This window comes from Prionailurus bengalensis, chromosome C1 (assembly GCF_016509475.1).
Source record: "Prionailurus bengalensis isolate Pbe53 chromosome C1, Fcat_Pben_1.1_paternal_pri, whole genome shotgun sequence".
Lineage (NCBI taxonomy): Eukaryota > Metazoa > Chordata > Mammalia > Carnivora > Felidae > Prionailurus > Prionailurus bengalensis.
Window position 1 is genome coordinate 190,300,519 of NC_057345.1, and position 27,875 is coordinate 190,328,393.

Consider the following 27,875-nt stretch of genomic DNA (forward strand, 5'->3'; position numbering starts at 1 on the left):
TCTCTACCTCAGTGCAAAATGTGATGGTCATAGTACCATAATTTGTTCAGATTACTTCAGTTAAATCTCTCTCATTTTCCAAGCACTAAGTTCTTTTCCTCACTCTACTCCCCCAAACCTCATCTGATTCTACTTCTCTCTTCTCATGTTCTGATGAAGCTTTGAGGTCAGGAAGTTGAAAAACAGAAAAAACAGACATCTTAAAATACAGGCTTCTCTACAAAATTAATAGTTTAGTTGACCTGGAAAAAGTTGTGGACCAGATATGGGAAAAAAAGTTATGGATCAGATGTGGGAAATTGCAAGTTGTTTTTTGGTGGAACTTTACAGATGAAAAACTATATGCAATAAAACATTAATATGGAATGGTATATCAGGATATTATTACAAATAAAATTAGTTTTTAATTATTAATCAAATAACCTGTTTAGGGAAACTGCTTTTATTATAAAACAAGTTTCTTCAGACAATAAAGGAAAGTAATAGTATTTTTATATGTTGAACCCTATCACTTACCACTTATATATTTTTCCTTCTTTTTCAATTTCTTTAATAGATGCTTATTAAAAGTTGGTCAAAGCAAGTTTCTTGAACTTAGTATTTTTCCTGTTTTAAGAAATTAATACTTGAAGTGGAAGATTTTTGAATGATCTTTATTTAGCTATATTCATTTCAGCAAATTTTGGGAAATGCTGGCAGTATCTTCTTATATATAAATACTCATGCTTTGGTGGCTCTTACTTCTTCAGCAGCAGCGGGAGTAGTGGAGGGAGCCACCCGAGTAGTCGGAGCAGCAGTCGGGAGAACAGTGGCAGTGGGAGCGTGGGGGTTCCTATTGCTGTCCCGACTCCCTCTCCTCCCAGTGTCTTTCCAGGTAAAACACAAATGGTACTTCATCTTTACTTGTCTTTTTTCAATTTGAATTCAATGTATGATTTAACTATAGTGGGCTTTTTTCATAATCAGGATTTTGTTTTCTTTAGGACTCTAATAATGTTGGGAAATCTTTATGCATTTTTATATGTTTATTTTGAGGGAGAGAGAGAAAGCATGTGTACATGTGCACAAGCGAGCAGGGGAGGGGCAAAGAGAGATAAGGAGAGAGAGAATCCCAAGCAGGCTCTGTGCTCAGTGCAGATATCATGAATCGTGAGATCATGACCTAAGCTGAAATCAGGAGTTGGACACTTAACCGGCTGAGCCATCCACTTATCCCTCTGCTCTTGTTATTTTTGACCAAGTGATTTCTGAGTTCATGTTCACATACTTCTCTGTCATTTAGCTTTATGCCTTTGGTGCTGTGGCTCAGTTGGTGCTTTGAGGTTTCACGTACCACCTGGGTATGAGTTATATTCCAGCCAGTGTTATGACATTGCATGCCTTTGGACACAGTGGGTACTTAGTGTGAGAATCACATTCAGTGACAGATTTTAAAGTAGTTTTGGCACTTAAGTTTAGTGGACTTATGGAATTTAATACTGTCTGAAATACTACCTTTTTTTTCTGAAACAGAAAAATATGCTTGTTTAATGTGAAGACACCAAAGTTAAACTTTATTTTAAAAGTATGACACAGAAGACATAAGGATAGAATATTTAAAAAAAAATTTTTTTTAATGTTTATTTATTTTTGAGACAGAGAGAGATAGAGCATGAACGGGGGAGGGTCAGAGAGAGAGGGAGACGCAGAATCTGAAGCAAGCTCCAGGCTCTGAGCTGTCAGCACAGAGCCCGACGCGGGGATCAAACTCACGGACTGTGAGATCATGACCTGAGCCGAAGTCGGGCACTTAACCGACTGAGCCACCCAGGCGCCCCGAATATTTTGTATTTAATTTACTTATAATAGCAAATAGATAATACCTTTTTAAAAATCATAAAAAAAGATTTGTGTTTTCTAAATTCTTTTTTTTTTTTTTTTACCAAATAGGGTGTTTATATCTGAAATATATGTTTATTTTCTGATTTGTGTAATTCAAAATGGAATATTATTTTTCTAGTGTATTCTGTTTAGATTTGTATGCTGTTTACAAAATATTATGCTAAAAATTACAATATAAAGGGAGCACTTTTCTTCCAGAGTAGTGGCTTTTAGGTAAAACGGAATGCTTGTTTCTAATGAGTTAAAAAATCTGTACATTACCCTGAACATTTTGAATTATTTGCTAATAATCCTTTAGTATAAGCTTAATTTTTTTCTTTTTTTTTTTTTTTTTTAACACTCTGTATTCTTTGGTTAGTGTTAAGCACTGGATATCTAACATTAGGTTCTCTAATGCCTTTTCTAATCCTGCCTAATGGGTCTGCCTCATTAATGCTGCCTCTTACTCCTCTTTCCCCTCAGCCCCTGCTGGCTCTGCTGGTACTCCTCCCCTTCCTGCTACTTCTGCATCTGCCCCTGCCCCTCTTGTTCCTGCTACTGTCCCTTCCTCCACTGCCCCAGACGCTGCTGCTGGGGGTGCCCAGACCCTTGCTGATGGCTTCACTTCTCCAACTCCCCCTGTTGTTTCTTCCACTCCCCCTACAGGTGAGTATGGCTTGTTCCTTGGCAGGCACATCCAGTCATCTGGCTCTTTTTACATGGAACTCTGGCTTTATGACTTCTGTTTGTTTGTGCTCTATTTCTCTCTCTCTCTCTCTCTCTCTCTCTCTGTGTGTGTGTGTGTGTGTGTGTGTGTATAAAATCTGAAGAGTAATGGACTAACTAGAAGATGGCATGTGACCACAAGAGTAAAATTTACTGGGGAAATCAGGGTAAAGTTGACATACATTTTTCCAGTAGAATAACACAAATATACATTTTTTTATTGCTTGAATTTCACTTACTAGAGATTTGTGAATTTAGTATGGAGCCCTCTTCTGTACAGTTTCGAGAAGTTATCATTAGAATTATTGTTACAGATTACGTCTTTAACAAATAGAAAAGTCTATGAAAATAATTCTAAGGTATATTTTATAGGTAATATTTAACATATTGAATGTCTCTGTAAGTCTTTTAAAGTAGCACTGGAAACACATAGTAGACAATGGACTTTTTAAGAAATTCAGGCTTACTTAAGTGTTACTTAAGGTTGGCTGGTGTTTTAGTGTTTTAAAACTGCAACTTAAAATCTGTTTTGATGGGGAAGGAGAAAAGGTTCACTTTCTACAAAATATATTTGCAAAGTTAATAGTGATGCTGGTTAGTAAATAAATTCTTTATTATAAAAATGTATGTGTTTGGACATGTATCACCTTAGCTTGCTAAATACTTCATAGAATATATATATTTAGCTCTCCTGCTATAACTAGATGGTTGTGTTAAAGGACACTTAGCTAAAATGGATTTTGGATGGCGTTTTATGGGATAACTTCTATAATAGCACTTTGTAAGAAAAGCTTCCATAGTGTACGAATGTAAACATGGACTGTACTTTGATCTATACACACCTCTGTTAGGCAAGACTGTCTAGTTAAATCTAGGAATCTTACTATACTCCAACATCAATGCAGTAAAAAATACATCTTGAAGTTGGTTGTAGGCCCAGAAAGAACAAATCGCTCCCACCCAAGAGTGAATATTTTAGTAATAAAATCATAATTTAATAGCAGGTACTGGTTCAGAGTTTACCCTGAATAAACATTTGTTACATGACTGAATAATTATAGTTTTTCTTAACAAAAATCAAGGTAAATGCCTTAATAACATATCAATATAATCTTTTTAATACAGTTTTTGAATCACCAAGTACTTTTTTCTTTTCTTCTTATTAAGGTATAATTTACATACAGTAAAATTCACCCTTTTTAGCATGTATTTCTGTGACAGATGTACACAGTAATGTCACCACAACTTCAGTCAAGATGTGGAATAATACTGTCATCCTTGAATTTCCTTCATGCTCCCTTTGTGATCAGTCCTTCCCTTTCAATCCTAGCCCCTGGTAACCCTTTGATCTGTGTTTTTTTCGTTCTTTTTTCCCTCTAAAGTTTTGACTTTGTTAGCTTGTCATGTAAATGGGAATATATGGTATGTAGCCTTTTGGGTCCGTTTTTTTGGCACCAGTGCATTTGAGATTTATCCATGTTGCTTCAAGTTTCATTATTTTATTACTGAGTAGCGTTGTATCCTTCGGAGGTACCATAGTTTGTTTATCCCTTGGATTATTTCCATTTTGGGGTTATTATGAATAAATTGCTGTAGGTACACACACACAGACTTGTGTGTGTGTGTCAGTTTTCAGTTCATTTGGGTAAACACCTAGGGATTAGGATTGTCGAATTGTATAGTAAGTGAATGTTTAACTTCATAAGAAACTGTCAGATTGTTTTCCAAAGTGGCTAAATCATTTTATACCTCGACCAGCAGTGTGTTAGACTTCCAGTTGCTCTGCATACTTGTTAGCATTTGCTGTTGTCAGTTTGTCTTAAAAAAAAATTTTTTTTTAATGTTTGTTTATTTTTGGGAGAGAGAGAGTGCAAGTGGGGAGCAGCAGAGAGAGAGGGAGACACAGAATCTGAAGCAGGTTCCAGGCTCTGCTGTCAGCACAGAGCTGGATGTGGGGCTCGAACCCACAAATCGTGAGACCATGACCTCAGCCGAAGTCAGATGCTGAACTGACTGAGCCACCCAGGCGCCACCCCCCCAAACTGTTTTTAAACTATAGCCATTGTAATAGGTGTACAATAGTTTCTTGTGTGGTTTTGGTTTGCATTTCCCTAATGTCTAATGATGTAGACTATCTTTTCATTTGCTTCTTTGCCATCTGTTTATCTTCTTTGATGAAATGTCTGTTCAAATGTTTTGCTCCCCTCACACACCTTTTGAATAGGGTTGTTTGTTTTCTTACTGAATTATTTCATTTGTTTTGTTTTGTTTTGTTTTGTTTTGTTTTGTTTTGTTTTGTTTTGAGAGAGAGTGAGCGTGTAGAAGTGGGAGAGGGGCAAAGGGAAAGAGAGAATCTTAAGCAGGCTCCACGCTCAGCACAGAGCCTAACACAGGACTCAATCTCATGACCCTGGGATCATGACTAGTGCCCAAAATCAAGAGTTGGATGCTCAACCAACTGAGCTACACAGGCACCCCTTGAATTCTTTTTTTTCTGAATAAAAGTCCTTTATCAATTTTATGATTAGGAAATACGTTCTTCCATTTATGACTAACTTTTCATTCTTGTAATGGTATCTTTTAAAGGGGGAGTTCTTCATTTTGATTGAGTCTAGTTCATTGATTTTTTTCTTCTATGAATTGCGCCATACTTTCAATCTTGTTAGCTTATGCAAGGTCATAAAGATTTTGTTCTGTTTTTCCTAAAAGTTTTTAGTTTTAGGTTTTATAGTTAGGTCTGTAAAATTAAACTGTAGCTTTGTTTGCTTTTTTAACCCAAGGCAAAATAAATGCTTTATTAATGGTATCAATAGATTGTCTTTTAGTAGTGTTTTTGAATTATTGATGACTTATGTGAGATTTTAGACTGGATGTAATCTATAAAATTCATAATGGTGTCAATTATCAGGATGTTTTTAACTTGAAGATCATAGGTTTGTATTAGTTTGTTACAGATTAATTACTAAAATGCCAATAATGTATTTGTATCTGATGATTCAAATGGCAAAACATACCTTTGAAGTAATAATTTATTAGTATATATGTTTTTACATTTTTTATTGTGGTTATATAGACTTGACAGTAGATTATGTTTAAAAAATTTTTTTCTTTAGTTTTTGAGAGAGAGGGACAGAGTGCAGATGGGGGGAGGGGCAGAGAGAGGGAGACCCAGAATGCCAAGCAAGCTCCAGGCTCTGAACTGTCAGCACAGAGCCTGATGCAGGGCTTGAACTCATGAACTGTGAGATCATGACCTGAGCTGAAGTCGGAGGCTTAACCAACTGAGCTACCCAGGTGCCCCCTGACAGTAGATTATGTTTAAGCTTGAATACTCCAGATTTTTATACAACAGAATTGATTTTTAGGTTTTGATGCTGTCGTATGTAAAATTAAATGATATAGCAGATCTTGAGTACTTTTAAAATATTCTTTATATGAGTTCATATGAAACCAAGTTTGATAAATTTTTGGAGTTCCTGAAGACCAGTTTTAGTCACGTAAATCCTTTTTACAATCATGGATAAGATGAAAAATTGCCAGAAGTGTTTTTCTTTCTTTTCTCCTCTCCCCTCTCTCTTCCTTCCTCCCTGAACTTTCTCCTCCTCTTCCCCTTTGTTTTTTATTTTTTAATGTTTGTTTATTATTTTTGAGAGAGAGCGTGAGCAAGGGAGGGGCAGAGAGAGACGGAGACACAGAATCTGAAGTAATCTCCAGGTTGCGAACTGCCACCACAGAGCCCAGTGCAGGGCTCAAACCCAGGAACCACGAGATCATGACCTGATCCAAAGTCAGACGCTCAACTGAGCCACACAAGTGCTCCTATCCTCTTCCCTTTATCTCTCCTCTCCTTCCCCTTTCATCCCCTCTCACGTCTCCCTTCCCTTCTCTCCTCCTGTTTCCTCTCCTCCTTTCTTGTTTACTGGAGTGGTCTTTCCAGGGTGTTCTAGTGCTTTGTTTGCTCTGTCTGTTATAGTAGGCCTTCAGCTGAATGATGTTAAGTGGAAGTGGAGTCAAGAGAAAATTTAGGAGCTGAATTGCATTAGGGACTTGGATAGATTATGAAAGAATGTCTTTAGTTAGCATTACCTGTTTAAGTATTCTCAGCACAGTTGAGTGAAATTGCTAATAAATATGTATAGGTTCAGAGATGGTATTACAAATAAGATATATTTTACTCTTTTGTATCTTAGCTTTATTCATAGTTGTAAATTTCTTAAGCTGTAATTAAGAAATTTATTTATTTATTTATTTATTTATTTATTTATTTATTTAGAGGGAGGGGCAGAAAGAGTTGGGGAGAGAGGGAATCCCATGCAGGCTTCTTGCTGTCAGCAGAGCCCAACGTGATGCAGGGCTCCATCTCACAAACTTTGAAAACATGACCTGAGCTGAAATCAAGAGTCAGATGCTTAACCAGCTGAGCCACCCAGGCACCCCAACCTCTAATTTTAAGGCAAAATAATCTACCTTCGGAAGTGGAGGGGTTTTTTTTTATTAAAAATTTTTTTTCAGTGTTTATTTATTTTTGAGACAGAGCATGAGTGGGGGAGGGGCAAAGAGAGAGGGAGACACAGAATCTGAAGCAGACTCTAGGCTCTGAGCTGTCAGTACAGAGCTGGACACGGGGCTCAGATGCGGGGCTTGAACTCAACTGCGAGATCATGACCTGAGCTGAAGTCAGATGCTTAACCGACTGAGCCACCCAAACACCCCTTTAATTTTTTTTTTTTTTTTTTAAATTTTTTTTTCAACGTTTTTATTTATTTTTGAGAGAGAGAGAGAGACAGAGCATGAACGGGGGAGGGGCAGAGAGAGAGGGAGACACAGAATCGGAAACAGGCTCCAGGCTCTGAGCCATCAGCCCAGAGCCTGATGCGGGGCTCGACCTCACGGACCGTGAGATCGTGACCTGGCTGAAGTCGGACGCTTAACCGACTGCGCCACCCAGGCGCCCCCCTTTAATTTTTTTTAATGTTTATTTATTTTTGAGAGAGAGAGAGAGACAGAGCACAAGTGGGGGAGGGGCAGAGACAGGGAGACACAGAATCTGAAACAGGCCCCAGGCTCTGAGCTGTCAGCACAGAGCCCTATGTGGGGTTCGAACTCAGGAATGGTGAAATCATGACCTGAGCCGAAGTTGGATGCTTAACCAACTGAGTCACCCAAGTGCCCCATGGAGGTTTTTGATTGAATAAAGACGTATTTGATTTGGAATTATGTCACTTGACCTTTTGTGAAATACTTTGTTTTCCTTTAAATGAATTGGCTTTGCTACCTTAAATTTATTGCTATTGTTATTATTGCTATTATTGTTTTGGATAAGACTGTGTGTCAAACATTTTTTCTTTTTCTTTTCCAAATGTCATTTTTGTTTAGTTTTTAGTGGCCATTTTTGAGGGGTGGAGGAAGTAAGCCACAGATTTTAATTGTGATGATTTTGAAACCCTGTCAAATTATTAGTTTAATACAATTATAGTATTAATTAGTAATCTGTTTAGACCATAGCTTTTCCAAACCTAGTTTTATTTATCTACTTTCTTGCTTTTGCACTTTCTTTTTTAAAGTTTATTTATTTATTTTGAGAGAGAGCACAAGCTGGGGAGGGTCAGAGAGAGAGAGGGAGACACAGAATCCAAAGCAGGCTCCAGACTCTGAGCTGTCAGTGCAGAGCCCAATGTGGGGCTTGAACACACAAACCATAAGATCATGATGCGAGCCAAAGTTGGACACTTAACCGACCGAGCCACCCAGGTGCCCTCTTGCTTTTGCACTTTGATATGTTAGCTGAGCAATAGCTGTGGCTTTGTATGATGTTTGTCAGATAGCAATTAAGTTAGCTAAGCATTGTTACTTTTAATCATGTTATTAAGATTCAGACAATAAAGCATTTGGTTGTCTGAGATAATTTTCTTTTAATGGCAAATTTATGCTCTATCCCTTTTCCAGGTCATCCTGTTCAGTTCTACAGCATGAATAGACCTGCCTCTCGCCATACTCCCCCAACAATAGGGGGCTCGTTGCCCTATAGACGCCCTCCTTCCATAACTTCACAAACAAGCCTTCAGAATCAGATGAATGGAGGACCTTTTTATAGCCAGAATCCAGGTTAGATTTTCTTTTGCATCTTATAGAATATTTAAAATTTCAATTACAGAAGAAAAGACCTTTAATTACAAATGACTAGCGCATAATAGGTGTTTAGTACTATTTGTTCAATGAATGGAAGAATGACTACAAGGTTGCTAATACTATATCATCCATTTCTTTTTTTTTTTTTAATCAGTACACGATTTCCCTATAAAGTAGAACTTAATTTTTCCAAACAATCTTTTTGATTGTGCTGGTATTTGCTTTTAAAAATAATACTGTGGTGAACAGTATTTCCTTCTTATTTTATCAGATATCCTTGCTCTACGAATACCAAATAATGAAAATTGACTGTATATGAACATAGTTTATAAGTGGCATAGTAAAGGAGAGATGATATTTTTGAAGCTGTTTTGTGCTAGGCAGTTATACTGTCGTATTCACGTCTCATACCAAACCTATGATGGGAAAGCTAGGACTTGGACAGATTGATCCAGATACTACAGTCAGTCTTTCATCATGCATCATGCATACAGAAAAAAATTAATCTGGCACATATTTAAAGTCACGCAAACATTATTTTTGCTTTTTCCCCAGAGAAGGTAAAAGCAAATACTAGACACTGTGACTATTGTGGACATGGTATATCAACTTACTGCATTTTTCTGGATTTTTGCCAAGAGGTCAGGAAGTCTGTATATGCTCACCTTTAATATTAAGGGACAACCCATTCCATTTTTGATAAGCCCTGAAACCAGTCGACCATGGCTACCTTTTGGTGAAGCCTCCTTATTCCTTGGGAGTTATGCAGAAGAAATTTGATCCTCTTTCTAGATAAATGCAGTTTACTTATTTATTTTTAATGTTTATTTATTTTTGAGAGACAGAGAGAACACAAGCCAAGGAGGGGTAGAGAGAGAGGGAGACACAGAACGCGAAGCAGGCTCCAGGCTCTGAGCTGTCAGCACAGAACCCAGTGAGGGCCTTGAACTCGCGAACCGTGAGATCACGACCGGAGCTGAAGTCAGACGCTTCACCTAAGACTGAGCCACCTAGCTGCCCCTTGATAAATGCAGTTTAAAGAATGCCTTTATATATTATCTCATTTGATTCCTCTAATCATGTGTTCATTTTCATCTGTATTTTATAGGTGAAGAAACTGAGGCTGAGGTGATGTCAGGTTAGGATTTGAACTTAGATCGTCTGCCTCTGAGTTCCATGTTCTTTCATACTATCCTACCTAACTTCGGACCTTAAAAAATCTTCCTCTTACTCTCATAGTCTCTTTTTGGGAGTTAGGGGGTTGGAGGTGAGGAGGATCCCACAATGTTGATATAAAGTGCTTGAGAGCCTGAGACCTCGTCAGTCTTTTATACAGTTTTATCCTGGGAATAGTGCTCAGTAGCTGTTGGATGTAGAATGAACTCCTGTTCCTTTACTCAAATCCTTTGACTCTTTTGGGTCCCTCTTACAGATTAAACGCCATATTTACACTGTAGTGTGATGACCAACTGCCTGAGCTGAAATAGACTCTTGCTGCTGTCCTTGATTACACTTAATGATTTTTTGCTGTGCCATTCTTTTAAACTCATTTTGAGCTTAATTTTGACAAATCTGCCTATCTTTTTCATACATTCTGATTTTAAATCATGTGTTCCAAACTCATTTTTATACCTAAATGCAGTTTTTATTTTTAAACTTTAGTTTGTTAGTAGATATGGCTTATTTCATAGTTGTGTTGAAGGTAAGGTCTCTCTCTGGCCCTCCTTGGAAGTCTAGACAAATACTGCTTATGGCCCATACACCCTTCCCTATGCTCAAGTAGAATTTTGAAAGAGTGGTGTCAGTCTAAAATGGCTGGTTCCCTAATGGAGCTGAGAGATACTTCACTGTTACAGTTGATGACCCATGTGTATATGATATTCAGGAAATAGGTACAAGGATATTTACTTCTTTTTGTGTACATATACACATATAAAATATTGGTCTTATGAGAACTGTTGGTGGAATTTATTTGAAGGCTATTTGAGCACATACTTAACTGTATTTTATGTACATATTTCAGTACTTTCTTTGTAAATCTGATTTTAATGAAAGTATGTGTTAAAGCAGAAAAATGCCCTACTCTCAGGAATAATTTTAATGAAAGTATTTTTCACACTCATGGATATAAAATGAATTGAGATTCTTGAGCCTTCAATATAATGTGTGAGACAATTCATTTATTTATTTTTTTTCTCCTGTATGCCTCTCTTTTAAGTTCTGCCTTTCATCTCTAGGGATTTGGTAACTGTTTAAAGAGGGTGACTGCAGCTTTGTTAGTTTATTAATCATGGTGCTTTTTTGAATTAAAATTTATTTTTACTAAATCATGTTCTTTGAAAAGCTTTTCTTTCTTTTTTTTTTTTTTTTTTTTTTTTTGCAAGAATCAATACTTTGCAAACCAGTGTCCTAAGGCTACTAGGTGTTTCTTCTTTTTATTTGCTTTAGAAAATTATGTGTCTTGTATTATTCCCATGGGTCTTACCTTCATCCCTGTTTATTAATATTTAAAATGAAAAAACGTGTGTTGTGCTTTCTCAAGCAGCTAATTCCCTGATTTAACAAAAATGATCCCAGCTGTGTTTTTTATGAGCCTGTTTTTTTACAATCAGAGGCTTAAAATGGATGTGGACTTCTGAAGGGGTGAGCTGACAGGCTGGGATTCATGTGTCTCTAAATTCAATGTGATTTTCTGTGAGATGGAAATCTAGCAGCACTGTTATTGTAGTTGGTTTGAGTTGAAAAGGCAACCAAACATAGGAATTAAAATATGGAATTATGAGAACTGTTGGTGGAATTTATTTGAAGTGCCAAGTCCTAAGAGTACAATAATTGTTTTGTAATGATCCTAAGGGTACAGTAATTGTTTTCTAATGAGATTATTTCAGAAGCAATTTAATGAAAGGAACACTTTGATCAGGGCATAACTGAAATCCCTTTGGCTCTCATTGTTTCTTAAAATGTAGTCAAAGAAATAGGAATACCAATGTATCATTCATCTTGTCAGCTGCAAAGAGAGTCACTGAAACAAATAGAGCTAACAAGTTAACAGTTTTTATTTTAAATATCAATATGAAGCACTTTGGTGGTAAATAAATATGTGTGTGTTTGTACATTTAAGTGTCTTAGTTTAGGCTGCTATAACAGAGACTGGGTGGTTTATAAACAACAGAAATTTATTTGTCATAGTTTTGGAAGCTGGAAGTCAGAGATCAGGGTGCTAACATGGTCAATTTCTCGAGTTCTCTTCTGGGTTGCACACTGCTATCTTCTTGTATCCTCACATGGTGGAAAAGAGAGGGAGTTCTCCAGGTCTCCTTTGTAAGGACACTAATTCCATTCATGAGGGCTCCACTCTCATGACCTAACTGCCTCCCAAAGTCCCACCTCCTAATACCATCACATTAGGATTTCAACCTATGAACTTAGGGGATACATAAATATTCAATCCATAACATTAAAGAATCAGTAATGTATTTAAGTACCAACACCTTTTTTAATAGATATCCTATATTATACTGCTCATATTTTCTTTTTTTTAAATTTAAAAAAAAAATTTTTTTTTCAACGTTTTTTATTTATTTTGGGACAGAGAGAGAGCATGAACGGGGGAGGGGCAGAGAGAGAGGGAGACACAGAATCGGAAACAGGCTCCAGGCTCTGAGCCATCAGCCCAGAGCCTGACGTGGGGCTCGAACTCACGGACCGCGAGATCGTGACCTGGCTGAAGTCGGACGCTTAACCGACTGCACCACCCAGGCACCCCATACTGCTCATATTTTCTTATAGCAAAGATTAAAAAAAAATCTCATTCATAAAGTGGAATGTTGGTTGCAAGAAATGTGACTATATATAGTTTGTATGAGGAATTTGTGAATGAGTATTGTGTTTTACACAGGGAAAATGCCACGTTTTAACCACTGAATGTTATTAAAAACAACTAAAAAGAAACAATGAAAAAATTATATTGGGTTGGTGATACTGCAGAAGAGAAATCAATAACATATATTCACTAAATGATACTTACCATAAATTTCCAGAAGAATGCAGATGTGGTAGAGCTTTAGCAGAGTATGAATAAAGAGCAGTAGCAAGAAGCTATTTTCAAATCCTTGTTTTAGGCAGTCTTTAGTGTTTGTTAGAGAATGCTTACTCTAAGAACGAAAAAGCAAGGGAACAACTGAACAGTGGTACGTATATTCTCAGATGACCAAGTAAGCCAGATAGGCCCTTTATACTGATTATTAATACCAGTTATGTTTTTAAACTGTTAATTTGCTACTTTCACTTGGCATAACATCTTGTGACTCTTTTGGTTCAAAAGGAATAACAACAATGATCCAGTTCTTTTAACCCTTCTGAGACCACAGAATTGATAATTATTTGGTAACCATATACTCTTCCATCAAAAAAGCCTCCTTACTGAGTATCATTAAGTTCACTTTTAAATACTCCTTGCTATTCATGTTTAGAAAATATTTCACTTTTTAAAATGTTTACTTTTGAGAGAGAGAGAGAGCCAGAGAACGAGTGGGGGAGGGGCAGAGAGAGGGAGACGCAGAATCTGAAGCAGGCTCCAGGTTCTGAGCTGTCAGCACAGAGCCCAATACAGGGCTCAAATCCACAAACTGCAAGACCATGACCTGAGCTAAAATTGGACGCTTAACTGAGTGAGCCACCCAGGTGCTCAGAAAATATTTCACTCTTAAAATGAATTGTTTAAATCATTTCCCTCACTGCAATGTAAAATATAAGCAGCTAAACCTGAATAGGCTGTCAGATAAATACAACTTCTAAAGGTGGTATTCTTTAATGGTTTTAGTAGTAGTATTGAGGATGTTTGTTTTGTCTGCTTTTCTCAGAGTATTTATAAACCTGTAGAAATAAGATGTAAAATCCTAAGTGATTTTTCAAAACTTTTTTTAAATTTTTTAAAGTCCATTTATTTATTTTGAGAGAGAGAGAGAGAGAGAGAGAGCAAGCAGGGGAGGGGTAGAGAGAGTGGGAGAGAGAGAATCCCAAGCAGGCTCCACACTGTCAGTGCAGAGCCCGATGTGGGGCTGGAACTCAGGAACCATGAGATCATGACCTGAGCAGAAACCAAGAGTTGGATGCTTAACTGACTGAGCCACCCAGGTGCCCCTCAGAACTCTTTGAACTGGATGTTTTAAAACAATAAGCCTCAAATATTGTGCTACAAAGGATTTTATAAATAACCAGGAAGGTCATGCTTGGAAAGGCTATATATTTCATCAGCACAGACTCATAATGTAAATTTGGTTTGCTTGCAGAGCCTTTTAGTGTGTGTGTGTGTGTGTGTGTGTGTGTGTGTGAGTGTGTGAGTGTTTGTGTGTGTATTTGGTCCAGTCACTTGGTGAGGACATCTTCTCACATTAACATCATTAGTGTATATTGTGAACATAAAATTACTACATTTAGAGACCTTTTGGTGGTTATAGGGAAAGGGTGTTGTCATATGAGGAATCATCTTAGCTAAGTGTGGTGAAAACAAATGTCTACTTACTCTCTGCTCTTCCCTGTTCACAAGATGCCTAGGACTAGACTGAATATTGCAAATAATTCTTCTCATCAGATTCCTGCTTAAATCTCCTAGAATGGTTGATTTTCTATTCAGCTCTAAGAAAGATAAATCTAGTTTAAAGTAGGATTTTCTGGTTCACAAGAGTTCTGGTCAGATAGTAGGGAGGAGGAAGATGGAGGCATAGGAGGATGTTGGGCTAACTGCGCGTCCTGCTGATCACTTAGATTCCACCTACACCTGCCTAAATAACCCAGAAAACCGCCAGAAGACTAGCAGAACAGACTCTCCAGAGCCAAGCGTAGACGAGAGGCCCACGGAAGAGGGTAGGAAGGGTGGAGAGGTAATGCATGCTATACGGACTGGCAGGAGGGAGCTGGGGCGGTAGAGGGGCAGCCCACCAGGCAAGGCAGAGCCCTTGAGTCTGGCTTGCAAAAGCAGAGGGGCCAGACTGCATGAGTTCTGACAGCCAGTGGACTTAACATCTGGAATGTTATAAGTCAATAGCTCTGCTCTGAGAGCGGGAGGGCGAGAGGACACTGCAAAGGAGAGGTGTTGAGCCCCGGAAGACAGAGCTCAGCTCAGCGGGGAACAAAGACGCTGGCCAGCGCCATCTCCCTCTCCCATCCCCTTGCCGAAATCCCAAAGGGAACCAGTTCCTGGCACTGAACTTGCTTGCACCGCACAAACACCCAACGCTTCTATGGATCCATCCCTCCAATGGGTCTGCCTCCCTCCTGTTGCTGCAGGGCCCCTCATGCAGGGGACCACTGAGGGCAAAGCGAGCTAAGCCTGTCCCTCCTGCCTCTGTGCACCTTGTAGATCCACCCCGGCTAATACGCCAGATCCCATCAAAGCAGCACCACACGCCTGGCGGTGTGCAAGTAACCCAGACAGGGGCCATACCACTCCACAGTGAGTCCTGCCCCTGGGAGAGGGGAAGATAAGGTACACACCAGTCTGACTGTGGCCCCAGCGGTGGGCTGGGGACAGATATTGGGTCTGACTGCGGCCCCGCCCGCCAACACAAGTTACTCCAGACAGCACAGGGGAAGTGCCCTGCAGTTCCACGCCACCCCAGGAACCATCCGAAATGATGAAACGGAAGAATTCTCCTCAAAAGAAACTCCAGGAAGTAGCGACAGCTAACGAATTGATCAAAAACGATTTAAGCAATATAGCGGACCATGAATTTAGAATAATATTCATAAAATTAATCGCTGGGCTTGAGAAAAGTATAGAGGACAGCAGAGAATCTATTGCTATGGAGATCAAGGGACTAAGAAATAGTCATGAGGAGCTAAAAAATGCTATAAATGAGGTGCAAAATGGAGGCAACTACAGCTTGGATTGAAGAGGCAGAGGAGAGAATAGGTGAATTAGAAGATAAAATTATGGAAAAAGAGGAAGCTGAGAAAAAGCTAAAAAAATCCAGGAGTATGAGGGGAGAATTAGAGAACTAAGTGATGCAATCAAATGCAACAATATCCGTATAATAGGAATTCCAGAAGATGAAGAGAGAGAGAAAGGGGCTGAAGGTGTACTTGAACAAATCATAGCTGAGAACTTCCCTGATGTGGGGAAGGAAAAAGGTATTGAAATCCAAGAGGCACAGAGAGCTCCCTTCAGACGTAACTTGAATCAATCTTCTGCACGACATATCATAGTGAAACTGGCAAAATACAAGGATAAAGAAAATTCTGAAAGCAGCTAGGGATAAACATGCTCTAACATATAAAGGGAGACTGGTAAGACTCGTGGCAGACCTATCTACTGAAACTTGGCAGGCCAGAAAGGAATGGCAGGAAATCTTCAATGTGATGAACAGAAAAAATATGCAGCCAATAATCCTTTATCCAGCAAGTCTGTCATTCAGAATAGAAGGAGAGATAAAGCTGAAGGAATTCATCACCACTAAACCAGCCCTACAAGAGATCCTATGGGGGATTCTGTGAGTGAAATGTTGCAAGGACCACAAAGTACTAGAGACATCACTACAAGCATGAAACCTACAGACATCACAATGACTCTAAACCCATATCTTTCAATAATAACACTGAATATAAATGGACCAAATGCTCTAACCAAAAGACATAGGGTATCAGAATGGGTAAAAAAAAAAAAAAGACCCATCTATTTGCTGTCTACAAGAGACTCATTTTAGATCTGAGGACACCTTCAGATTGAAAGTGAGGGGATGGAGAACTATCTATCATGCTACTAGAAGTCAAAAGAAAGCTGGAGTAGCCATACTTATATCAGACAAAGTAGACTTTAAATTAAAGGTAGTAACAAGAGATGAAGAAGGGCATTATTTAATAATTACAGGGTCTATCTATCAGGAAGAGCTAACAATTATAAATGTCTATGTGCCGAATACGGGAGCCCCCAAATATATAAAACAATTAATCACAAACATAAGCAACTTTATTGATAAGAATGTGGTAATTGCAGGGGACTCTAAATACTCCACTTACAGTAATGGATAGATCATTTAGACACAGGATCAATAAAGAAACAAGGGCCCTGAATGATACATTGGACCAGATGGACTTGACAGATATATTTATAACTCTGCATCCCAAAGCAACAGAATATACTTTCTTCTTGAGTGCCCATGGAACATTCTCCAAGATAGATCACAAACTGGGTCACAAAACAGCCCTTCATAAGTGTAAAAGAATTGAGATCATACCATGCATACTTTCAGACCACAATACTGTGAAACTTGAAATCAACCACAGGAAAAAGTCTGGAAAACCTCCAAAAGCATGGAGGTTAAAGAACACCCTACTAAAGAATGATTGGGTCAACCAGGCAATTAGAGAAGAAATTAAAAAATACATGGAAACAAATGAAAATGAAAATACAACAATCCAAACGCTTTGGGATGCAGTGAAGGCAGTCCTGAGAGGAAAATGCATTGCAATCCAGGCCTATCTCAAGAAACAAGAAAAATCCAAAATATAAAATCTAATAGCACACCTAAAGGAAATAGAAGCAGAACAGCAAAGACACCCCAAACCCAGCAGAAGAAGAGAAATAATAAAGATCAGAGCAGAAATAAACAATATAGAATCTAAAAAAAAAACTGTAGAGCAGATCAATGAAACCAAGAGTTGGTTTTTGGAAAAATAAACAAAATTGATAAACCTCTAGCCAGGCTTCTCAAAAAGAAAAGGGAGAGGACCCAAATAGATAAAATCATGAATGAAAATGGAATTATTACAACCAATCCCTCAGAAATACAAGCAATTACCAGGAAATACTATGAAAAATTACATGCCAACAAACTGGACAACCTGGAGGAAATGGAAAAATTCCTAAGCGCCCACACACTTCCAAAACTCAAACAGGAAGAAATAGAAAACTTGAACAGACCCATAACCAGCGAAGAAATTGAATCAGTTATCAAAAATCTCCCAACAAATAGAGTCCAGGACCAGATGGCTTCCCAGGGGAATTCTACCAGACATTTAAAGCAGAGATAATACCTATCCTTCTCAAGCTGTTCCAAAAAATAGAAAGGGAAGGAAAACTTCCAGACTCATTCTATGAAGCCAACATTACTTTGATTCCTAAACCAGACAGAGACCCAGCAAAAAAAGAGAACTACAGGCCAATATCCCTGATGAATATGGATGCAAAAATTCTCAATAAGATACTAGCAAATTGAATTCAACAGCATATAAAAAGAATTATTCACCATGATCAAGTGGGATTCATTCTTGGGCTGCAGGGCTGGCTCAACATTCACAAATCAATCAACGTGATACATCACGTTAATAAAAGAAAAGATAAGAACCATATGATCCTGTCAGTCGATGCAGAAAAAGCATTTGACAAAATTCAGCATCCTTTCTTAATAAAAACCGTCGAGAAAGTTGGGATAGAAGGAACATACTTAAACATCATAAAAGCCATTTATAAAAAGCCCACAGCTAATATCATCCTCAATGGGGAAAAACTGAGAGCTTTCCCCCTGAGGTCAGGAACACGACAGGGATGTCCACTCTCACCACTAATGTTTAACATAGTGTTGGGAGTGCTAGCATCAGCAATCAGACAACAAAAGGAAATCAAAGGCATCAAAATTGGCAAAGATGAAGTCAAGCTTTCACTTTTTGCAGATGACATGATATTATACATGGAAAACCCAATAGATTCCACCAAAAGTCTGCTAGAACTGATACATGATTTCAGCAAAGTGGCAGGATATAAAATCAATGTACGTACAGAAATCAGTTGCATTCTTACATACTAATAATGAAGCAACAGAAAGACAAATATAGAAACTGATCCCATTCACAGTTGCACCCAGAAGCATAAAATACCTAGGAATAAGCCTAACCAAAGATGTAAAAGATCTGTATGCTGAAAACTATAGAAAGCTTATGAAGGAAATTGAAGAAGATATAAAGAAATGGAAAAACATTCCATGCTCATGGATTAGAAGAAATATTGTTAAAATGTCAATACTACCCAAAGCAATCTACACATTCAATGCAATCCCAATCAACATTGCACCAGCATTCTTCTTGAAGCTAGAACAAACAGTCCTAAAATTTGTATGGAACCACAAAAGACCCCAAATAGCCAAAGGAATTTTGAAGAAGAAGACCAAAGCAGGAGGCATCACAATCCCAGACTTTAGCCTCTACTACAAAGCTGTAATCATCAAGACAGCATGGTATTGGCACAAAAACAGACACATCGACCAATGGAATAGAATAGAAACCCTAGAATTAGACCCATAAAAGTATGGCCAACTAATCTCTGACAAAGCAGGAAAGAATATCCAATGGAAAAAAGACAGTCTCTTTAACAAATGGTGCTAGGAGAACTGGACAGCAACATGCAGAAGAATGAAACTAGACCACTTTCTCACACCATTCACAAAAATAAACTCGAAATGGATAAAGGACCTGAATGTGAGACAGGAAACCGTCAAAACCCTAGAGGAGAAAGCAGGAGAAAACCTCTCTGACCTCAGCTGCAGCACTTTCTTACTTGACACATCCCCAAAGGCAAAGGAATAAAAGCAAAAATGAACTATTGGGACCCCATGAAGATAAAAAGCTTCTGCACAGCAAAGGAAACAAACAAGAAAACTAAAAGGCAACCAACAGAATGGGAAAAGATATTTGCAAATGACATATCGGACAAAGGGCTAGTATTCAAAATCTATGAAGAACTCACCAAACTCCACACCCGAGAAACAATCCAGTGAAGAAATGGGCAGAAGACATGAATAGACACCTGTCTAAAGAAGACATCCAGATGGCCAACAGGCACATGAGAAGATGCTCAACGTCGCTCCTCGTCAGGGAAATACAATTCAAAACCACACTCAGATACCACCTCACTCCAGTTAGAAGGGCTAAAATGAACAAATCAGGAGACTAGAGATGCTGGCAAGGATGTGGAGAAACGGGAACCCTCTTGCACTGTTGGTGGGAATGCAAACTGGTGCAGCTGCTCCAGAAAACAGTGTGGAGGTTCCTCAAAAAAGTTAAAAATAGATCTACTCTATGACCCAGCAGTAGCACTGCTAGGAATTTATCCAAAGGATACAGGAGTGCTGATGCATAGGGGCACTTGTACCCCAATGTTTATAGCAGCACTCTCAACAATAGCCAAATGATGGAAAGAGCCTAAATGTCCATCAACTGGTGAATAGACAAAGAAATTGTGGTTTGTATGTACAATGGAATGCTACTTGGCAATGAGAAAGGGTGAAATATGGCCTTTTGTAGCAACGTGGATGGAACTGGAGAGTGTTATGCTAAGTGAAATAAGTCATACAGAGAAAGACAGATACCATATGTTTTCACTCTTATGTGGATCCTGAGAAACTTAACAGAAGACCATGGGGGAGGGGAGGGAAAAAAAAAGGTTAGAGAATGAGGGAGCCAAAACATAAGAGACTCTTAAAAACTAAGAACAAATTGAGGGTTGATGGGGGGGTGGGAGGGTGATGGGTATTGAGTAGGGCACCTGTTGGGATGAGCACTGGATGTTGTATGGAAACCAGTTTGACAATAAATTTCATATTAAAAAAAAAGAGTTCTGGTCAGATGAATTCTTAATTTGGTCCAGAAAGAAAACGCTGTGGTATCTGAATTAATTTAGACCATCACCTAAAAAGTTTTCCCTGGGGTGGGGGGTAGCATTTGGGGCGGCCTTTGTAAACTCCATTTGGAACTGAATTTTTTTTTTTTTTGACATGGACGGGCTTTGAAAAAAATCTAACTTGTTTTGCTGTAAAGTAATTCTGTTTTAGAAAGATTTGGGATTGGTTTTTACCTGGGGTGCTGTCAGTGGACTTCTTAAAACCAATATGGTTTCAGATTTTCACTTTCAGAACTAGCAAAAAAATAAATACTCATCTTAAAAAATAATAAACTCTACTTACAAAAGCAGTGTTCTGAGTTAAACACCTAATCATTCTTGTTTAGTACCAGAAGTTCATTTTTTTTTTTTCAATTTGGATGAGAAACAATATCTGAAGTGGGAAATTTCCTGCTTTTCTGTTCTAGGAGAGGTTGGGACTGGTGCTAACAGAAGAGGAACATTTCATCTTATTTGATATGAACATATACCTGATATCTATTTTTCTAGAAGTGCCAGTTGCTGCCTTCTGTTCTTTCTCTTTTATCAGCTTTGTTTGTCTCTGCTATTTCTATGTTCATTATGTCATCTTCTCCTAAGTTTGGAAACATAGGGTATTGTGACCATATCAAATTGTTCCAAGTCTTTGCAACATACAACTTAAGGGTTTACTATCAAGAAGTATGACTTAAGGGAAAAACCTAATCAACAGGTGTCTTTTATAAAAAGAAAAGGTACCCATTTCTAGGGTTATTCTGCTCTGTCCCTTATATCTAGATATTCTTCAGGATTAATAATTTAGCTCTTGTCTGCATTATATATGTTCCTTAGTTACCCAGAAGTACCAAGTGGCACTTTTTTCACACTAAGTTCTCTTCTTTTGTTTATGCAGCCTTGATTTTTTTTTTTTTTTTTTTGTGCCAGGTCCTGCATTAGGTTCTCTACGTGCATTAGTTTTTTGATTTTTTTAATCTTTGCAATCATTCTGTAAAGTAAACCACTCTTTTTCATTACATTTATGGATTAGGCTCAGAGAAGTTTTTACTTGGTGTTCCAACAACAAGGAAATGGTAAATTAGATATTTGACGTTGAATGACTTTAAAGTCCAGTCTCTTTCCACTAAGCAATCTTTCACCTAAGGTACTTCTCTATTTCATATCCAAACACTTTACTTTTCCAGGTTTGTATGTTCTCCCTGGGCCATTTTATGCTAGTCATATAGAAACATGTCCAGTCCTGTGAACTGGTCATGCTGTTTTATACCTCTAAGCCTTTGCCCGTCACTTGGTTTTCAGCTTCCTTTGATTCTCATTCTTGTCTGTGTATTGAACTCCTTTTTCTTCTAGTGCCTGTTCAGAGGTAATTTCTATGTGGCCTTCCTTACCACTACCCCATCCTGTACCCCCACCACCGTCACACTGCACCATCACTACTGCTGCCTCTCGCATAAACATTGTTGGGTTAAGGTTATTATTTTGTTTTATATTCCCAATTACAATGTGATCTCTTTGAGGGTAGTGACTCTTATTCATCTTCTTAGTTGTATTGGTCTTAACTGTAATTTGGAGTTAATAAAGGTGTTCTCTTTTTATAAAAAGATGTATACCATACTTAATACCCCTTCTGAAGGAAACTATAACTGTAGAATTAATCTTGGGCAATTGTTGGGCATGTATCTGGTTTATTTATATATGTTAAACGTTTGTTGAATGCTGACTAGTGCTAGGCGCTGTACCAGTGTTTGAGATAGAAGGAAAGACACCTTGGGTGGAGAGAATGATTTGAATGAGGCCAGTGTTGTTTTTTTTTTTTTTGTATGAGTTGGGTTATGAAAAATTATGACTCAGACCTGTTAGAATGGTTTTGATACTCGTCTCCTAGCAAAGTGCTTACTGCTTACTAGAAAGTCAGTAAATATTTGTTTAGTTAATGAATGAAGAACTACTTACTTTGTTAATGAAGCAATGAAAAGTATAAATTTAGGATGTTGGGATGTGATGTTTTTTTTTCTTGTATTGATGAACATTAAACTTGTAACATTTAAAATCCTGAAAAACAAATTATTCATGATAATCTGAAGATATTCTTTCTTTGAGAAGACATGTTAGCGATATGACCAGATCAGTTTGCCATTACATGTTAGAGTAGATCTGTATATAATAAATGCTTCCTGTTGCAAGTTTTGAAACATTCTTAAAACTCCCCCTAATACTTTGTATTTTTTGTGTTAATGTATTATCCCTTAAAAGAGGATCTTTAAGATAGCTTATAAAATATTTGTACATAGTGGTTTCCCTCCTTATATGTTTGTTTTATTGTATTATCCTTTCCTTTTAATGTAACTTGCCCTTACCCCTTATCCTCCACACCTTTTTTGTTTTTGCAGTATCTCTTGCTCCTCCTCCTCCCTCCATCCTACAGGTAACTCCTCAGTTACCTTTAATGGGATTTGTGGCCCGAGTCCAAGAAAATAGTAAGTTTATGTCTTCTTTATGCTGTAGATCAGATTATAGGCATAAAATGTCATTTATATATGATTGGCTGAATAGTCATTCATATCGCTAATACTTCAAATATTGGAATATTATTGAACAAGTCACTGTGTGAGCAGCTAGTGTGAATGATAAAATAAGATGAAGTTCTCTACTTTCAGGTAACTTAAATCTGGTAGTGAAGATAATACAAAAGTAAAATAAAGCACGTATAAGAACAAAAACCATTTCTAACCAAGGAGATGCTCTTTAGTCATCAGATATCGCATCTTTTTCTCTGAGTTGCTCAAGCAAGTAGTAGCCTAGTTTTCTGTCACTGGAGTTGTAGGGTGTTATGGCCGGCTTGAGAATCTTCCCCAGTCTTGGGATTCTAGGTGTAAAAATGGCCATGCCATGGTAGGTCTCAGGGAAGCAAAATTATCAGTCTGTCTCCCAGGAGACCTCATAGATTGGCAGTGAATTTACACTGGCCTGTGGTCTCGTGTTGAGCAATGCAGGATCAAATAACTAATATTATTGACACATTCAGTCTTCTCCTAGGGAAGCATTAAGGAAGCTCAGGAGACTGATGTCTACAAAGCAGGAGGCCTATATCAATATTCAGTGAGGAATTGCTGGTAAAGAGACCAATGAACATAGTCTGTATGATAGGTGAATTCTCTTTTTGTCAGCAGTCTACACAAGGAGCCCACATCACAATTGTAAGGTTGTATGATGGGCATGGAATCTGAATGAGAGGCATTACATTAATGAAAGTTTTAATGCCATCAGTATGAAGGAGCCCAGTGTATGCATCTCATAACAGGGATGGTCTCACCAGTGGGGTAGAAATACTGGCACTCTGTTGCTTAGGACTCCTACTTGTTTGGAAATGGGCATTGCCAATTCTAGAATGTAAGCTCTTACGAGAGCAGGAATTTTTGGTTGTTCTGTTGGCTGGCCGTTTCCCCAGCACTTAGAGAAGCATCTGACACAGTCCTGGTATTTTTTGTTTTTGTTTTTGTTTTTGTTTTTTTGTGCTTCTATAGCTAACTAAATGCCCCCTTTTTATGAACACATTTCTTTGTTGTGTTTTAACTGGCTATAATCCAGTCTTACTTGCCTGAGGGCTCAGTATCTCTTTCAGGTGCCTTTGCACCTCTGTTTGCTAGCTTCTGAAAATAGTCTGTTTAACTTCTGTTTATTGAAAGGTAAACCATGAGCAGCTCCAATGTTTATCATAGTGTGATTGCTTTTTGGAATAGTCTTTCTTTCAATAGTAATATACATTTCTCACCTAAAAATGTATAAAAATAAGAAAACTTTGTATATGAGGTGAGCTGTGGCTGATTTTACAGACATAGCAGGACTTCTACATTCAAATGAATGTTGTTTTTTTCAAAACATTCACCTTGGAAAGATACATACCTGTCTTTGGAATTATCTTCATAGTTTTCAGGTATATTATTTTGAAAATACTCTGTGGTTAGCAGATACTTACGTAGTCTGTAATAAGATTGATGTTTGGAAACAGTCTGGAATTATTTGGAACCAGGTATCCTGGGCTAATTAGTGCAGCTATGATTCTATTATTCTTCTTAAAATCCTTCTATGGCACCCCATTACTCTTTGGATAGAATTCAAACTGTTGAAGGCCCTTCCTGCTTAATCCTCTTCAACTTCCTCATGCCTCTTCCTGCTGAACTTTGGCTAGTTCTTTGAAGAGTTCCTACTTTATCTTTTTTTTTTTTCTCCCCTTTACATCCGACATGAAATATCCACCCTCACTCCATCCTACCCTTTGGCCATTAACTCTTACTTATCCTTCAGATTCAGGAAGCCTTTCCTGACCCACGTAAGAGTTTTGGTCTATTCCTCTGTTTTCCATAATGACTTAAAGCACTTACCACACTTGATTATATAAGTGATAATTTGGTTGTCTATGTCTCTATGACTTAAGCCTACTGCTCTATCCTAGTGCTGAGCATAGTAACTAGCCATAGTAAGCTTTCATTTCATCTTTGTTGAATGAGTAATAATGAACCATGACTTCAAAGTTATCAAATTGATCTCTTCCCATAGTGTTTCTTTTAAGATCATAGGCATTGAAGTTCAAATTCTTGCTTTCCACTTATTTAGTATAGTAGTACTTAATCTTGGAAAGCCAGTTTCCACATCCATAAAATGAGGCTTAAAAACACCACCTCCCAAGGTAAAGATTAAATGAAATAAAGTGCTAGCTGAGTAATTAGAACATTTTAAGTAAAAAATGGTAGCTTATGTTACTCTCATTAACTCTGAGGCATTATAAGAAAAGGTAAAAAATGAGCAATGGCAGAATCTTTGAGTAATTTTGTAGTGTAATTTCTCAAGGTGATTGTTTTGAAAGACAGTATTCCTTTGGATCTTTGTTTTGTGTAATTGTTTAAAGTCAGTTTCTTTACCTTGTAAATGCAAATAGGTTATGTTGTTTATATTGTTGATTCTTACCCCAACCATATGCAATTTCTCATAAAATATATGCTAAATCACATTTCTATATTTTTTGTTTATTTAAAAAACCCATTAGTACTAAGAGAATTTTTTTTTTTTGTTTCTAGAGAGAGAGAGTGTGAGTGAGGGAGAGGGTCAGAGGGACACACAGAGAGAATCTTAAGCATGTTCCATGCTCAGCTTGGAGCTTGTTGCAGGGCTCGATCTCACAACCCTGGGATCATGACCTGAGCTGAAATCAAGAGTTGGACGTTCAACCAACTGAGCCACCCTGGCGCCCCCCTAAAGAATTACTTTTTTCTTTTTTTTAAACTCTAAGGATTTTTAAAGTTTATTCCTGAGAGAGAGTGTGCAAGTGCAGGAGGGGCAGAGAGAAAGGAGAGAGAATCCCAAGCAGGCTCTGCACCATCAGTGTGGAGCCCAACATGGGGCTTAAATTCATGAACTGTGAGATGACTTGAGTCGTAATCAAGAGTAGAACCCTTAACTGACTGAGCTGCTCAGGCACCCCCAAGAATTACTTTTAATGAGGAAAGTTTTGAAGTGCATAAAGCAGATAGGTTGGGAGGTAGAGTGGCAGCAGGTGAAAGAATATTGGAATAGGACAGAATATGATAATGATATTATCATTATCCTGTGGCTAATGATGTGGCTTATCCTCACCAGACATCAGCAGTCTTCTCAAATCCATTTGATTGAATCAGTAGGCTTACATGAAAGATAGAAAATAAACAAGATTGCTTAGAGGATTTCACAGAAACAGTACCAATACCTCATAATAAAAATTAATACATAAAATTGCGTAGCTGATAAATTCAGCTTTACTCAGTTTTTGCTGAGCTGTGCTTATTTATGTACCAAGCATTTTGAAAGCTTTGAGTTCCCAGAGTTTGGAGATAATCTTTTAGATGTTATTATATGCCGATACCTGAGCAGTGGAAGCAGATCTCTACAAGGAGAGATTTTTAAATCACTCTTGGGTATTTAGCTTAAAGAAATTCTGGATCCTATATTAGTCTGAATTGTTAAAATTCTTTCTATATATAAAAAATAGCAAACACAAGCATCTTCATGGATGAAGTTATCCAGTCTTGTGATTTCCATCCCACTAAATTTGGTAAAATGCTATTAAAAAATTGAGAGGAATGTAGATTACAATATTTGATTATTCACTGGTGCATTCTAATTTATTATAAATTAAATATGGTTATAAATGTCCAAATTAGTAATATTTCTGATAACCACCACTCATTGGATATAATGTAAAGCCAAACTATATTGTATTTCTTTCTTTCTTTGAAAAAGAGGTTGATGTATTAGTATAAATAGGTTCCAGGAGGCTCTAATAATAATTGTTTTAGCTAAACTTTAACATCCATCAGCCCTGACCCAGAGAGGGGAGAAAGTCGTGCTTGGAGATTTGAAACATTATAGTTGGTGGAGAGCCTTCCCTTACTCATTTTTTGAAAGAGCATTATTTTCAAGTCTAGATTTATATACCATGTACATAGAAGCTTGGATAGGAAATATGGAACTTCACATAACATGTAGTTTTGTTATCAGCCTGATACATTCTTAGTTTCAGATACACCACCTCCACCACCACCTGTGGAAGAACCAGTCTTTGATGAATCCCCCCCTCCACCTCCTCCTCCAGAAGATTATGAAGAGGAAGAAGCAGCTGTGGTCGAGTATAGTGATCCTTATGCTGAAGAAGACCCACCGTGGGCTCCAAGGTCTTACTTGGAAAAGGGTAAGTTTCAGAGGGATATCTAGAGGGATGGGAAGAAACCTCTACATAGAAATGGAATTTACTGGTACTGAAGAGAATCTTACTTTCTACTGATAGGTAAAGTTTTGCTTGTAATAATCTGTGCAACGTTCTTATTAATTTAGTTTACAAGGCTCATGATTTTTGAAAGCCACACTAGTAAAATTCTGTGACTATTTGATTTTATATTGTTTATTTATTGTTCTTACTGAACATGCTTTTTTATGAGTGGTTTCTTCAGTAAGACAAAAATTTTAAAAATAGGGCTTTAGTGGAATGCCTCAGGAAGAGGATAGTTTTTCTAAATTATTCGTTATTCCTACCCCCATGCTTTGAAGCACTCTTTCGTGGTATCTTCTATCAGATATTTTAGTTTAAGCATCTCCATATGAAACTTTCTTCCAAACAATAATGATTTCTTAGTTTCTTTGCAAAGTAGTATTTGGCATTTCTTTTAGTAAAAAGTTCCTCTAAACATATTAGGTAATAGTGACATGACACTTCTGGGACACAGACTTCCAAATCTCACCAAGACTTATTAGCTCAGAAAAAATGTGTGCTATCTTGAAATTTTCTGTTAAGGAAATCAAAGCTACTGACTCACTGGTTTTAAAAACTGACCACATTAGAATCACCTGGGGAGCTGACATTAACAAATAATGGACTTCCAATTTGGCCAAGATAAAAGCAACAGTAATCAGATTTACCTACCCTCCTAAAACAAGAATGAATCCAGAAAAAAAAAAGACAAAAAATAATGATTTTCAGACATTG

At 37.7% G+C, this 27,875-nt stretch overlaps 1 protein-coding gene across 50 annotated transcripts in view; it reads left to right on the plus strand.

Annotated features, from left to right (window-relative positions):
- Positions 1 to 27,875, plus strand: part of ABI2 (abl interactor 2) — a 125,349-nt gene that overhangs the window by 85,065 nt on the left and 12,409 nt on the right. For 8 of the 50 annotated variants that reach the window (XM_043577539.1, XM_043577586.1, XM_043577543.1 and 5 more), the window contains 5 exons: positions 750 to 874; positions 2,344 to 2,526; positions 8,533 to 8,691; positions 22,753 to 22,839; positions 26,910 to 27,083. In XM_043577539.1, the coding sequence (XP_043433474.1) occupies positions 750 to 874; positions 2,344 to 2,526; positions 8,533 to 8,691; positions 22,753 to 22,839; positions 26,910 to 27,083 (728 nt within the window). The remainder of the gene's footprint in view (positions 1 to 749; positions 875 to 2,343; positions 2,527 to 8,532; positions 8,692 to 22,752; positions 22,840 to 26,909; positions 27,084 to 27,875) is intronic. The other 42 variants (XM_043577557.1, XM_043577555.1, XM_043577574.1 and 39 more) reach the window with 10 other exon arrangements.